General features: G+C 37.4%; 1 protein-coding gene across 1 annotated transcript in view; it reads left to right on the top strand.

Moving 5' to 3' along the window:
- The window catches only part of GNB4 (G protein subunit beta 4), a 59005-nt gene that overhangs the window by 27660 nt on the left and 17592 nt on the right, over positions 1–13753 (top strand). The window contains exons 2-8 of the mRNA XM_033211764.1: positions 24–122; positions 5059–5097; positions 6499–6605; positions 9506–9569; positions 11011–11173; positions 12261–12327; positions 12436–12637. Coding sequence (XP_033067655.1) covers positions 66–122; positions 5059–5097; positions 6499–6605; positions 9506–9569; positions 11011–11173; positions 12261–12327; positions 12436–12637 — 699 coding nt within the window. The 5' untranslated portion in view covers positions 24–65. The remainder of the gene's footprint in view (positions 1–23; positions 123–5058; positions 5098–6498; positions 6606–9505; positions 9570–11010; positions 11174–12260; positions 12328–12435; positions 12638–13753) is intronic.

The following is a 13753-nucleotide window of genomic DNA, read 5'->3' as shown; positions in this document are numbered from 1 at the left end:
TCTTGTTCTCTGTTTTTTAACAGCTGTTTTCACTCATTAGCTCCTGAGGTAAACAAATTGAAAAGATGAGTGAACTGGAACAGTTGAGGCAAGAAGCAGAACAACTGCGGAATCAGATTCAGGTAAAACCTTTTCATTTTGAAATGTTAACACTTATTTACAGGAATCTACAAAATTTGCCTATTTATCAGTCTATATTAAATGATTTCGAAGGCTAGAAATGGTAATATACTAGGAAAATATTAATCTGTACATTAGATTGCAGAAAATCATTAGGCTGGGCACAGTGGCTCATGCCTGTAATCCCAGCACTTTGGGAGGCTGAAGCAGGTGGATCAGCTAAAGTCAGGAGTTCAAGACCAGCCTGGCCAACATGGTGAAACTCCGTCTCTACTAAAAATAGAAAAATTAGCCGGGTGTGGTGGCATGCACCTCTAATCCCAGCTACTCGGGAGGCTGAGGCAGGAGAATGGCTTAATCCCTGGAGACGGAGGTTGCAATGAGCTGAGCTCGTGCCACTGCACTCCAGCCTGGGTGACAGAGCGAGACTCTGTCTCAGAAAAACAAAACAAAACTATTAGTGGCAGAATCAAAACATGTCTGACACCTTTTACTCTTGGAATCAACTCAAAACAGTAAGGATAAGAAACAACTACAAACTCCATCTTTAACAAAATTAAAAGACACTAGATCTTCAAAGCATAATAGGATGGGGAGGAGTAGCCAAATGCAGTGAAGCAGCAGCACATGGAGATGCTCTGAGAGGAGGCGTCTGCGTGGGGAGCACTCTCTAAGAGACAGCACCACGGTCCCTTCTTTGGAACAATGGGAACAGATGCTTCCTTGGGCTTCATTAGCACTGAGAAATATCAAGGAAGGCAGAGCTAAAAATGAAAGGATATAGACATGCCATCTTGTAGGAAGCCTGGCGGTAAGCAGGGTGGAGGAAAGAGGCTTTGAGTTGTGAGTAGCCTGGCAGCTGCCTCCTCCTTTTCCCAGAGAAAAGTAAAGGCTAAAGCAACGTACAAGGGTAAGCAGGGAGAATCTCATAACTTGGAACACAGCTGCGGCTTTTCCCAGTTTGAACCTCTCGCAATAGCTGTTTCTGAAGAATTTATCTAATTTAAAAGTGAGGAGTAGGCTGGGTGCAGTGGCTCACGCCTGTAATCCCAGCACTTTGGAAGGCTGAGGTGGGAGGTTTGCTTGATACCAAGACTTCAAGACCAGCCTGGGCAACATAGGGAGACTCGTCTCTACAAAAACAAACAAACAGAAAAACATCAGCCGGGTGTGGTGGTTTGTGCCTGTAGTCCCAGCTGCTTGGGAGGTGGAGGCGGGAAGATTGCTTGAGTCCAGGAGTTTGAGGCTGCAGTGAACCATGAACACACCACTGCATTCTAACTGGACAAAAGAGCAAGACCCTATCTCCAAAAATAAAATCAAATCTACAAAAATGACACAAGAAAAGAGAAGAAAGGATTAGGAAAAACAGGGATGAATGAAGAACATTCACCAGAAAAGTGTTGGTTCTGAGTGAAGTCATAACCAGACAGACATATTGCCAGGAATTCAAGAAAGTTAATTATTTCGATGTGAGTAAGAATTATGAGTTGAAACCTTAGGTATCTGAATGAGTTGAAACAGGTATCTGAACACATTTCAGAACAAAGGAGAGATTTGTTTTGCCTGGGATACTCACAGAAGGCTTCGCAGGCTCATCTCTGAATTCGATGTTACTGCACCCGCTAGAAGGAATTTCTGCCTTCTCTACTTTGTGTCACTCCAATGCTGAACAGGAGCAGCTGATTGGCTAAACCACGTGGCCACATGCCCATCCTCACACCAACTCTGTGAAGTCGATGGTGTTACTTCATTTAATAGTTCAGGAAGCTGAGGTTCAGTGAGATTAAATAAATTGCCAAGGTAACAGATCCAGGATTCAGACCAAGTATGTTTTGCTAGAACTTAAAGTGGGTTCTCCCAATCTTAGTTACTAATGTCCTTTCCTGCGACCTGTGCTGTAGCCATGCTAGTCTGGTTCCCTGAACAGGCATTACTCTTTCTCATCTGTTACCTTTTATCAAATTGTTCCCTTGGCCTGGAGTTATACTACCTCTGAGCCAATTTTGCTCTTTGGAAATTCTGTTGAGTCCTAATCTTCCAAGAGCCCTCCACTTGGATTTATCATTTTTTTTTTTTTAATTGAGATGGAGTCTCACTCTGTCATCCGGGCTGGAGTGCAGTGGTGCGATCTCGGTTCACTGCAACCTCTGCCTCCCAGGTTCAAGCGATACTCCTGCCTCAGCCTCCCGAGCAGCTGGGTCTACAGGCGCACATCACCATGCCCAACTAATTTTGTATTTTTAGTAGAGACAGGGTTTCACCATGTTGGCCAGGGTGGTCTCGATCTCTTGACCTTGTGATCTGCCTGCCTCGGCCTCCCAAAGTGTTGGGATTACAGGTGTGAGCTCTCGTGTCTGGCCAAGTTTCTTAACTTCATTGATGATCAGTATCTTTGCTGTGAAGCAAAAGTACCAGTACCCTACTTTATATGTTTCTGCAGAGGATTAAGTGAAATAACACATAGAGGACTTAGTCTACTGCCAGCAAGTGGCAGATTTTTACTCGTGCAGCATGTTGGACTTCTGTTATAGAGCTGATCACGGTCTGCCTTGTGTTGTAGTTCCTTGTGCACATTTGCCCCTACTGTTTGTACCTAGATGGATAATTTTGTGTCTTAATCATCTTCATATCTCACTAGCATCCCAAGCACAATGTTGTGGGCGCAGGTGCTCACCAAATCATCTCCTCCCGTGATTTCAAGTAGCCACATGTATGTAAAATACTACATACTTTTCTTAGTTTAATTGTCACACTATATTTAAAAATCTTTCCGGCCGGGCGCGGTGCTCACACCTGTAATCCCAGCACTTTGGGAGGCCGAGGTGGGTGGATCATGAGGTCAGGAGATCGAAACCATCCTGGCTAACACGGTGAAACCCCGTCTCTACTAAAAATACAAAAAAAAAAAATTAGCCAGGAGTGGTGGCAGGCGCCTGTAGTCCCAGCTACTCTGCAGGATGAGGCAGGAGAATGGCATAAACTTGGGGGGCGGAGCTTGCAGTGAGCCGAGATCACGCCCCTGCACTCCAGCCTGGGCAACAAAGTGAGACTCCGTCTCAAAAAAAAAAAAAAAAATCTTTCCTTTCTTCCTCCTCCCATCCAGAAATATAATCTATGTTTTTACCTTACTATGGTGTAAATACATGGTATAATATATATTTACTATGTATTGTAGTAGATTATTTGTTTTAAATTTTAAAAAATGCAAATAGAGAAAACATTTTGTTTTCTTGTGTAATTGTTATGTCTTTGATTTGGAAAAAAGTATGTGTCATCTTTCTTTTGCACAAAGATCTTAACAGATTTTGTAATTCTTGTGGTGCTGGACGGTATGAATTCAGCCTTTAATTGGGAATACTTTATATTCTGTTTTTTTGTTTGTTTGTTTTGTTTTGCTTTCTTTTTTTTTTTCAGAGACAGGGTCTCACTGTTTGCCCAGGCTTGTCTAAAACTCCTGGGCTCAAGCAGTGCTTCCCCCTCAGCCTCCCAAAGTGCTGGGATTATAGGCATGAGCCATCATGCCTGGCCTTATATTCTGTTTTATAATGGATAATAGTGTTCATAAGAGAGAGTTCTCAGTGTAAATAGAATCTTTGCATAATGTAATTTTGCACATAACTGCTGCTAACATATTTGTAGAATTCTTATATTCCAACATATTTTAATTTTTGTTACCAATTTTCACTGTAATTCAATAATTTCCATTTGCAGTTTTTAAATAGTGTTACTAATATTAATGTAAGCCCAATGAGGGCAGAGATTTTTGATGTCTGTTGGTGCCTGACACATAGTGTTCAACCAAGTTTTTTTAACAGCTAACTAAATTTAAAAAGATAGTCTAAACAATGATAGTTCATTTTCATAAAGCTTGAAGTCAAAGAACCTTTTTTAAGAATTTGGTCTTCAACTCTACCATTTTTGGAACGTGGTCCAGGCCCATCACTGTCATTTCTGGAAACTCTTCATTATAGGAAAGTGGGCTACATTATTCCTTACCAGATGAGGTCTTTAAACCCACAATTTGGCTAAGAATGAAAAAATCAAATCATATGTTTTGTGCCAATGCTTGGGAACACCCTTACTTAGAAATATTCTAAGTGGTTATAAATAGGTTGAAAGGGCAGCCAGAAAGATCATGTCCGCCATCCAGTGTTTGCTGTGAGTTGAAGCAGGCATTTGTCCCTTGGCTGACTGGAACAAGTTGTCCATTTGAGACATTTATTCAGCAAACGTTGTGTGCCTTCTCCTTGCTCAGGACTATGCAAGTACTTAAACACTGTATAGGAAAAAACAAAACTGAAGAGGATACTACTGTAACCTTTGTGGAAAAAAGTTTCAATCTAGCAGAAAGGATTTAATTGCATTTCTTATTTTTCTGTGTGTATAAATCCTCTGAATTTGTTAACTGATAAATTTGAAAAAACTGATTAAGTTTGGTTTAAAACTTTTTTTGTTTATTAAATATGTCTTTGCAGTCTTTAATTTTTTGTTAATTTCTGCTTCACCATCTTCCTTTTGATCATCCTTTTCAGTTTGTATAAAAATTTGAAGTCTCTCAAATTTTTATTGACATCTCTCAGATTTTGTTCAGAAGAGGCAAATCCATAGAGAAATAAAGTAAATTAGTGATTGTTAAGGGCTGTGAGAGAAAAAGGAATTAGGAGATACGGGGTTTCTTTTTTGGGGTGATGTAAATGTTCTGTAATTAGTGATGATGGTTACACAACATTGTGAAACTAAAAACCACTGGATTATATGCCTTAAAATGGTTAAAATGGTTCAATTTACGTTATATGGTTTTTATATTAAAAATTTTTTTAAAGATTATGTGGTATAGTGAAAAGTAAATTATCAAATCTACATTTTCAATAAAAGTATCACTGTAGTCATTCCACAGGTTTCTAAATGCATTATAATCATCTTTCTTTACTTCAGGATGCTCGGAAAGCATGTAATGATGCAACGCTTGTTCAGGTAAAGTTTTGTTTTTCTTTATTTCATTTTGGTAACTCATAAAATAATTTGACATTGAGGCAAATGACAATCAGGTCCTTGTATTAGTACTTAATTGATAAAAGTTAAATGAAATCTCTGTGTAAAAGCACTTTGTAATTTGCCAAATGCTATACAGTGCGAGTGCTTTTTAAAATATATTGTTAAAATAGACGTCTATGGAGAAATAAATGCTATAAAAATATACCAGCTATACCAACATGGTGAAACCTCATCTCTACTAAAAATACAAAAAGTTATCTGGGCATAATCCCAGCTAGTCGGGAGGCTGAGGCAGGAGAATTACTTGAACCCGGGAGGCAGAGGTTGCAGTGAGCCAAGATTACACCATTGCACTCCAGCCTGGGCGACACAGTGAGACACCATCTCAAAGAAAAAAAAAATTATATATATATGTATGCATATGTATACACACACACATATATGTGTGTATATATATAGATTCAAGGCCAAGCACGGTGGCTCATGCCTGTAATCCCAGTACTTTGGGAGACTGAGGTGGGAGGATCACTTGGGGTCAGGAGCTTGAGGCCAGCCTGTCCAACATGGTGAAACCCTGTCTCTACTAGAAAAAAAAAAATTAGCTGGGCCTGGTGGTGCCTGCCTGTAATCCCAGCTACTTGGTAGGCTGAGGCAGGATAATCGCTTGAACCTGGTAGGCAGATTTTACAATGAGCCAAGATCACATCACTGCATTCCAGCCTAGGACACAGAGTAAGACTCTGTCTCAAAAAAAAAAAAATTATATATATTTATGTACGTATACATGTATATATAGATTCATATAGTTTATGCCTCTTTTTAAATAGTTTCTGATTCTTTTTGGTATACCCGAATTAAGTGGTTTTTTTCCTTGTGAAAACTCGTAGGTTGGGAATGATAGTAAAAGGGGTTAAGAAAACTAATATTTTAAAAATCTTTGGAAGGCTTCATGTTTAAGTAATGTTGATAATTATTATTAAGGAAGTATTTTATGTGCTTTACAAATATAAAATTGGCTTTCTTACAGTTAAAATTATAAATGTTTACTGTGATCATTTGCTACTAGATTTTTATTTGTGGCTGTTTTTTTACCAAAGCATAGAGGTATATCTATTTTTAGTTAACAGTCTGCAGAAGGCATTCTTATTATATATTTATATATATTATTTATAATAGCACATAGGATTATTTTAAACTAATCATAATTTTCATGAACATACTGATCCCATACCGGCTCTGTGGAATTATATCTATTAAATTACCTTCGATTACTGTAAATATACTTTATGTTTGTTTTTTTTACTCCTCACTGTTTCTAGTTCAAGTTATCTCATGAACCATGACTAAGGTAAAGAATAACATTTTTGTTGCTTTCAAAAGATTACATCAAATATGGACTCCGTGGGTCGAATACAAATGCGAACAAGACGTACACTGAGGGGCCACCTAGCTAAAATCTATGCTATGCACTGGGGATACGATTCCAGGTTTGTACCTGTCATTACCTATCATTTTTAAACTGTCACAGAATTATTTTCATTAAGAACTATCAAAAAATAAAAAAATAAATAAAATAAAAATAAAAAAATGAAAAAATAAAAAATAAAAAAAGAACTATCATTTGCATTTTCTTTGTTTGAAAAGAGTGTATTCATGAAGCATTTGCAGAAAATGCATCTCAGATGAACGAACATGTTGCTTTCACTAAGAATATTGACTCTTTAAAAGTTAAAACATTTTTAATTTGGAATCCAGGACAACTGTTTAGAAGAGGATTCCTTTTCTTTGCAGTGGGACATTGCAGACATTCTGTGTTTTTTAAATATGCTCAGAGCATTTTTCCTGTGTATTAATCTTGAGATTTCAGTTAATAAGCAAATATTTATTCAACACCTTCTATGTGCAAGTTATTGGTTATTGCTATGGGTACTTAATACATAAATTCGCAAATAACGGAAATTACACCAAACAAAGTTATTTGTATTGAATACATCTTTTACTCCCTCAACCCCATCACAAAAAGACGTGTACTTGAATGTGCAAGCTGACCGTCTGCAGGTGCACGGGCACACGCACGGCTGCCACCTGGCCTGCAGTTACAGAGATTGCTCATCACTGTCATTCACTATGTGTATAAGGCTACAGTGCAGCCTGTGCTTTTTCCATTGTCTAGCAATAGCAGGTGTGTCTGCTGCCACAGTGATTTACTTGTTCCTTTGATTTGGTTAATCTTAATGGGAAATGCCTAAACCAAGAAACTTCTGTTTTTTAATAGAAGTTGCACATTTATTCTCTTCTCCCAGCAGACACTAAAATTGTAAAGTAGAAGAAGCCTCAATTGTTGCTCTAATTGGGATACTTGACCACAATAATATAGAACATGTGTCTCTTAGGAAGGATACATAAAAGTATACAATTGACAACTGACATAATGTCTTCATCTTTTTCTTTTTCTTTTTTTTGGAGACAGTTTCACTCTTATTGCCCAGGCTGAAGTGCAGTGGGCGATATCAGCTCACTGCAACCTCTGCCTCCCAGGTTCAAGGGCTTCTCCTGCCTTAGCCTCCCGAGTAGCTGGGATTACAGCATCCACAACCATGCCTGACTAATTTTTCTATTTTTAGTAGAGAGGGGGTTTCACCATGTTAGCCAGCCTGGTCTTGAACTCCTGCCCCTCAGGTGATCCAGCCGCCTCAGCCTCCCAAAGTGCTGGGATTAATCAGGTGTGAGATACTGCGCCTGGCCGAATATCTTATTCTTTTTCTTAAAGGAGTTTAAGATAAAAATAACTTACCTGTTGATAAAGCAAATTTTTAATTCAAAATATAATAACATGAAACAGTGTTTATGGTTCTTGGTTTCCTTAAACATTTTCTCAAGATTGTTAATCTTCATAGAAAAATGAAACTATCACCCAGGAACCTATCTCACATAGTCTTCCCACCCATCGTATTGTCAGTCCATTACTTAATGTTCTCCTGAACTCTTATGCTGATGATGGCAATTGATTTCTAAAGAATTTTCTTTAGATTCCATCCTATACCCCACTATCAGATAGATCTTCCCTTTTGTAAAACCTTGTAGTGAGTGCTACCTGAGAACCTGATAATGTTAATTACCTCTAGGGGAACGTATATAACTGGGTGGCTGATGATAGGCCCAGGAAGGGGCTTTTTAAATTTTTTTCTGTATATCCTTTTTTATTTTTTGAATTTTACACCATGGTGAAAAATAAAACTTCCAAACAAGGCTGGGCGTGGTGGCTTATACCTGTAATCCTAGAACTTTGGGAGGCCAAGCGGGTGGATCACTTGAGGTCAAGAGTTCGAGGCCAGCCTGGCCAACATGGTGAGATCCCATCTTACCAGTTGTGGTGGTGCGTACCTATTATGCCAGCCATTCGGGAGGCTAAGGCAGGAGAATCACTTGAACCTGAGAGACGGAGGTTGCAGTGAGCTGAGATCACGCCACTGGACTCCAGCCTGGGTGACACAGTGAGACTCTGTCTCAAAAAAAAAAAAAAAAAAAAAAAAAAAAATCCAAACAAAACGAATCTAGTGGCTAAAATTACTTAGGAGTTCATAATCTTTAGCTTAACAAAGCTTTCTGCAGTTTAAGCCCAGTCTGCTTTTCTCACCTTATTTTTCCTTTTTCTCACAAACTCTGTACTACTGGAAGACTCACAATTTCTGAAACACTCACTGTGTTTTTCTACCTATCATTGATCTTAAAGCTTTCTCCTAAAATACAGCCCTTTCTCTGTCTTTAGCTCTCAACATTTTCTTTCACGACTCATTCTCTTTTGATTAACTCAACTAGCCGTTATTCCTCCTTTACTCTCCTGTGGTATTTATTTTATACCCCTCTTCTGACAGTTTTTACTTATTTGATTTAATATAAATATGAGTAAATGTCTTATCTTCACCAGATGGTAGAGGCCTCAAGAGCAGGAGATGTATCCTGCATTGTACCTCTAGTACTGTCATATTCTCAGGCTCTCAATTGGTGTTTTGAGATTGGATGAAATATGGTTGTTAGGCTACTATGTACATTTTTGTCATTAAATTTAAGTAAGTCAGTAAGTACTAAACCAGTCAGCTAATATCCATCTAAATCTTGTATAACTAAAATGTTGTTACGACAAAAAAGTTTAATCATAGCCAGACATTTTTAGTCAGTTGCTAAATTTTATTTTATGAAATATGTTCAAAATTTTTGGCATGCAGCATACATTTTTTAAAAGTTGGAAGAACATATTTTGGTATCAAGTTTTTAATTAGAAAGATTGTATTTTTTTCTGAATTATTCTACATTAATACAATGCATAACCAATTGAAGCTGTTTTTTCCCTCTAAGTGTCAAATTATTTTTGTGTTTGTTCCTCTAGGCTGCTAGTCAGTGCTTCCCAAGATGGAAAATTAATTATTTGGGATAGCTATACAACAAATAAGGTAGAATTTCTTCATAATTCTTTTAAATAACCTTATATTTGTTTGGCTGTTTACCAGTTCTTTCCTTTATTCTTTTACTTCAAACTTAAATTGCTTTCTGAGATAAATTTATTATAGTTTATTTTAATCTAGTTCTTCTCTTTTGTCTTAGTGTTTGCTTTTAATGTTTAACCCTTTTTTATTTCCAAAGATGACTTTGTGTTTTACTAGAGGGCTCATATTTAATTTATAAATATTAGAAAATACCATTATACATGTACTAATAAATGATTTTTTAAAATTCCCATTTCCTAATGTGACAAAGACCCTGAGATTGTAATTTCTAGTTGTGGATAAGTTAGATGGCTAGTGTGAAGCTCTTCTTTGGCCCACTCCAGGCATTGATTTGTGCTTTTGGACTGCTTAGAAGATACAGTTAGATTGGAGGCAAATGACAACTTGTTTAGATCTCTTGGGAGTAATAGACTGTGGATGGTCCTAATACATCCACTGGAAGGAATCCCCAGTTTAAAATTGTTGAGTGGTAGTGAAAAAGCTTCAGTAATACTTTGATAAGTTTAAGACCTTTATACTCTGTGTATACATATTAGTATTTTTATTAAACATTTGAAAATACCATTTTGTGAAATAAACAATAGCTTCAACCCAATTGAGATTTTAAAGCAAGCTAAGACAGTTTTGTAATATAATAGTTTTTCTTTATTAATCATCAAGCATGTTATCTTTCAACTATATTTTCATAAAACAAAAAAATGTATTTTAAGCATATTATTTTAGGTTAAGTGAGAGTATAGTAGTAATCCTGCCATGTGTTGATTCCCTGTATGGACTGTTTAGCCGTGGTATTCTCATACACCTTACTTTTTTCCATCTGACTTTCAAATTATTGGTGTTAGGGTAACAAGGGAGCAGATAGCGTTGTGACCAGATCAATGCAAAACTATCACCATTGTTTGAATGAGAGCCCAGAATAAGGGCCTATTAATAGAGGGATGCTAGTGTCATCTTTTCATAGAAGACTCATGTAATTGACTCTGAGCCTTGCTAATTGTCTCCCTAGTTCTTGTTCAGAGTTATGTTTGAGGAATTTTGAGCACTCTTACAAAAATGAAAATTCTATTAAAACCTTTAACATTTTACACTTAATTTTTCAAATGGCAATATATTAACATTGAAACTTCTTTATGTTCTTTATTAAGATAATTATTTCCAAGAAGAGCACTTTTTGACTCATGATTTGATAATACAAAATAATAGGCATTTTAATGTGCATTAGCATTTTATTTTTCATGGTTCACTTTCTCAAGCCATTATTTTCTTTGACTTATCTTTCTTAGATGTATTTAATTTTTAGTAATATTTACTTCATTGTAAATGGGTTTATGCAATAGATGATGGTTTTTGTAACCTGAGTCGTGTGTGACTGGTGTGTGCCCTACAGATGCATGCTATTCCTTTGAGGTCCTCCTGGGTGATGACGTGTGCTTATGCTCCCTCTGGTAATTATGTTGCCTGTGGAGGCTTGGACAACATCTGCTCTATATATAACTTAAAGACCAGAGAAGGAAATGTGAGAGTGAGCCGAGAGTTGCCAGGTCACACAGGTGAGCTTCCCTAAATATTCTTTCCCACCACACATGATTCCTTGTGTAGAAGGTGCTGATCAAGGACAAATAACAGATTGTGCTCGGCTGGCTAAAGGATGAGGATTAATCGGGTAGGAATAGAAATTATTATGAACCAAAGGAAACATTAACTTTTTATAGTCATACAAACAATCATAATTTTATTTTTCTTTCAAAAATAGCTGTATTGTTTTTGTAAAAATGATAAGTTTATGGCACAAAATTCAAACTCATGAAAAATAAAGCAAATAAAATGTTCTCCATTTTCTGCTGCCATATAACCATTATGGGATTGTGGCATCTGTACTCAATTATATAATTGAGAGTATGCATTAAGGTGCATTAGTGAAATACTTTTCACCATGATAGTGTATTGCTTTGTTTGCCAGTGTGCCCATCATAGTTCAGTAGTGTAGTATTGGGTTAATGGTGTTAATTAGGAATTTATTGCCACTGATCTGGTATCCATCCATCTGAATTTTTAACCATACTATTTGACCTTGCTTTTACAAAATCTCTAGAATGGTGTTTTCCTGAGATTTCCATATTTTGAAACACTGATGAATGCTGAGCATTCAAATGCCACATCTTTCATAAAGTCTTCACTGTTGTTCTTTTGATTTCTCACAATTTTTTGTTTTTTTAATATTTTTTGTTTGAAAAAAATTTTTTTAACTGCTCCTTGCAGAGCAGGGCTAACTCACAGGTGGTGCGCCCAGAGGCATCCTCTCACAGTATTTTAAAAGTATTTCTCCAGGGTGCTTAACACAGTCGGCCATAGATTATAGTTCTTCGCAAGGTAATTGTCTTAGGTGGCAGGGGCTGTGTCTTGCTCAGTTTGGTAGCTTTCAGAGTACCCAGCACAATGTCATTAACACAGTAAATGCCTCAGAATGGTTTGTTGATAACATTTAATTTATCAACAATGTAGGATTTGAAGTAACTAAAAGTAGAACTGTGTTGTTGCCCAAGTATTCTATTTTTAACAATATGTATTGCTATTTCATATGGTAGTTGAGTTATTCAATCAATGATAACCTAAAATTTGCTACTCTTCATGCTGTAGGGTACTTGTCCTGCTGTCGTTTTTTAGATGACAGCCAAATTGTTACAAGTTCAGGAGATACAACTTGGTAAGTTTATTCCAAAAGCACACTGATTATGGGTGTGAGGGTGGTAGCAGGAACTGACATAAGAAGAGGTCATTGTCATTAAATGTTGTGTTTTATTTTTAATTACAGTGCTTTATGGGACATCGAAACTGCCCAGCAGACCACCACATTCACTGGGCATTCTGGAGATGTGATGAGTCTTTCTCTGAGTCCTGACATGAGGACTTTTGTTTCTGGTGCTTGTGATGCCTCTTCCAAATTATGGGATATTCGAGATGGAATGTGTAGACAGTCTTTCACAGGACATGTCTCAGATATTAATGCTGTCAGTGTAAGTGAATAGCATTTCCAGAGAAAATTTATTATGCATTTAAGGTATTGAGCTCTGTGGCATGATTTTAACAACAAATTGCCTTCAAGGATTCTTACAAATAATGTGCTCTTATAACTTTGAATCTCCAAGTAATAAGCGTTTTTGATTTTTTAAAAAAGAAAGCTTCAATTCGTAGTCCTAGATCTTTTTTATTATTGTTGGATTTTTTGTTGTTGTTGTTGTTGTTTGATTTTTTGAGACAGTCTTGCTGTGTCATCCAGGCTGGATTACAACGGCACAGTCATGGCTCACTGCAGCCTCGACCTCCTGGGCTCAAGCAGTCCTCCCACCTCAGTCTCCTGGTAGCTAGGATTACAGGCACACACCACCATACACGGCCAATTTTTGTATTTTTTATAGAGATGGGGTTTTGCCCTGTTGTCCAGGCCGGTCTCGAACTCTTGAGCTGAAGCAATCCTCCTGCCTCAGCCTCCCAAAGTGTTGGGATTACAGGCATGAGCCATTGTTCCTGGCAACCTAGGTTTTTAATTGCTGGTGAATATCGCTTTTTTTTTTTTTTTTCAAAGTAGAGGGAGGGATTATCATGAGTAAACAAGCAGATCATGGATGTTCTAACAGTGAATTTAGATGAGAAAAAAGTGTCGTATCTCTGGGACCAAAGCGAACAACCCAAAGAGAAAACAATAAGGATGAAAACAGCAGCTGATGAGTGTGGAGTATAGCTTTTGAAGGCAGTGCAGCCCGGGACTAATCTTAGTTCTGCTGCCGTCAAGCACCTGTGTGACACTAGTCATGCTGTCTAATCTTGGTGAACCTCAGATTCTTCAGTTTTTAAAATAGGGATAATACCACCTACATCAGAGAATGGTGTGGAGACTAAATTAGGTATTAGATGCTCAGTAAATGGTATAAATAATAATAATTATTATTATTATTATTTAGAGACAGGGTCTCACTCGGTTGCCCGGGCTGCAGGGCAGTGGCATGGTCATAGCTCACAGCAGCCTTGAACTCCTGGGCTCAAGTGATCTTCCTGCCTCAACCTCAGGAGTACTGGAACTGCAGGCACTCACCACCACAGCTGGCTGGGTTTTTTTGTTTTTTTTTTTTTTT

Source organism: Trachypithecus francoisi, unplaced genomic scaffold (assembly GCF_009764315.1).
Source record: "Trachypithecus francoisi isolate TF-2019V2 unplaced genomic scaffold, Tfra_2.0 Lachesis_group0, whole genome shotgun sequence".
Lineage (NCBI taxonomy): Eukaryota > Metazoa > Chordata > Mammalia > Primates > Cercopithecidae > Trachypithecus > Trachypithecus francoisi.
Note: the sequence above shows the minus strand (reverse complement) of the source record. Positions and strands in the feature narration are given on the sequence as shown.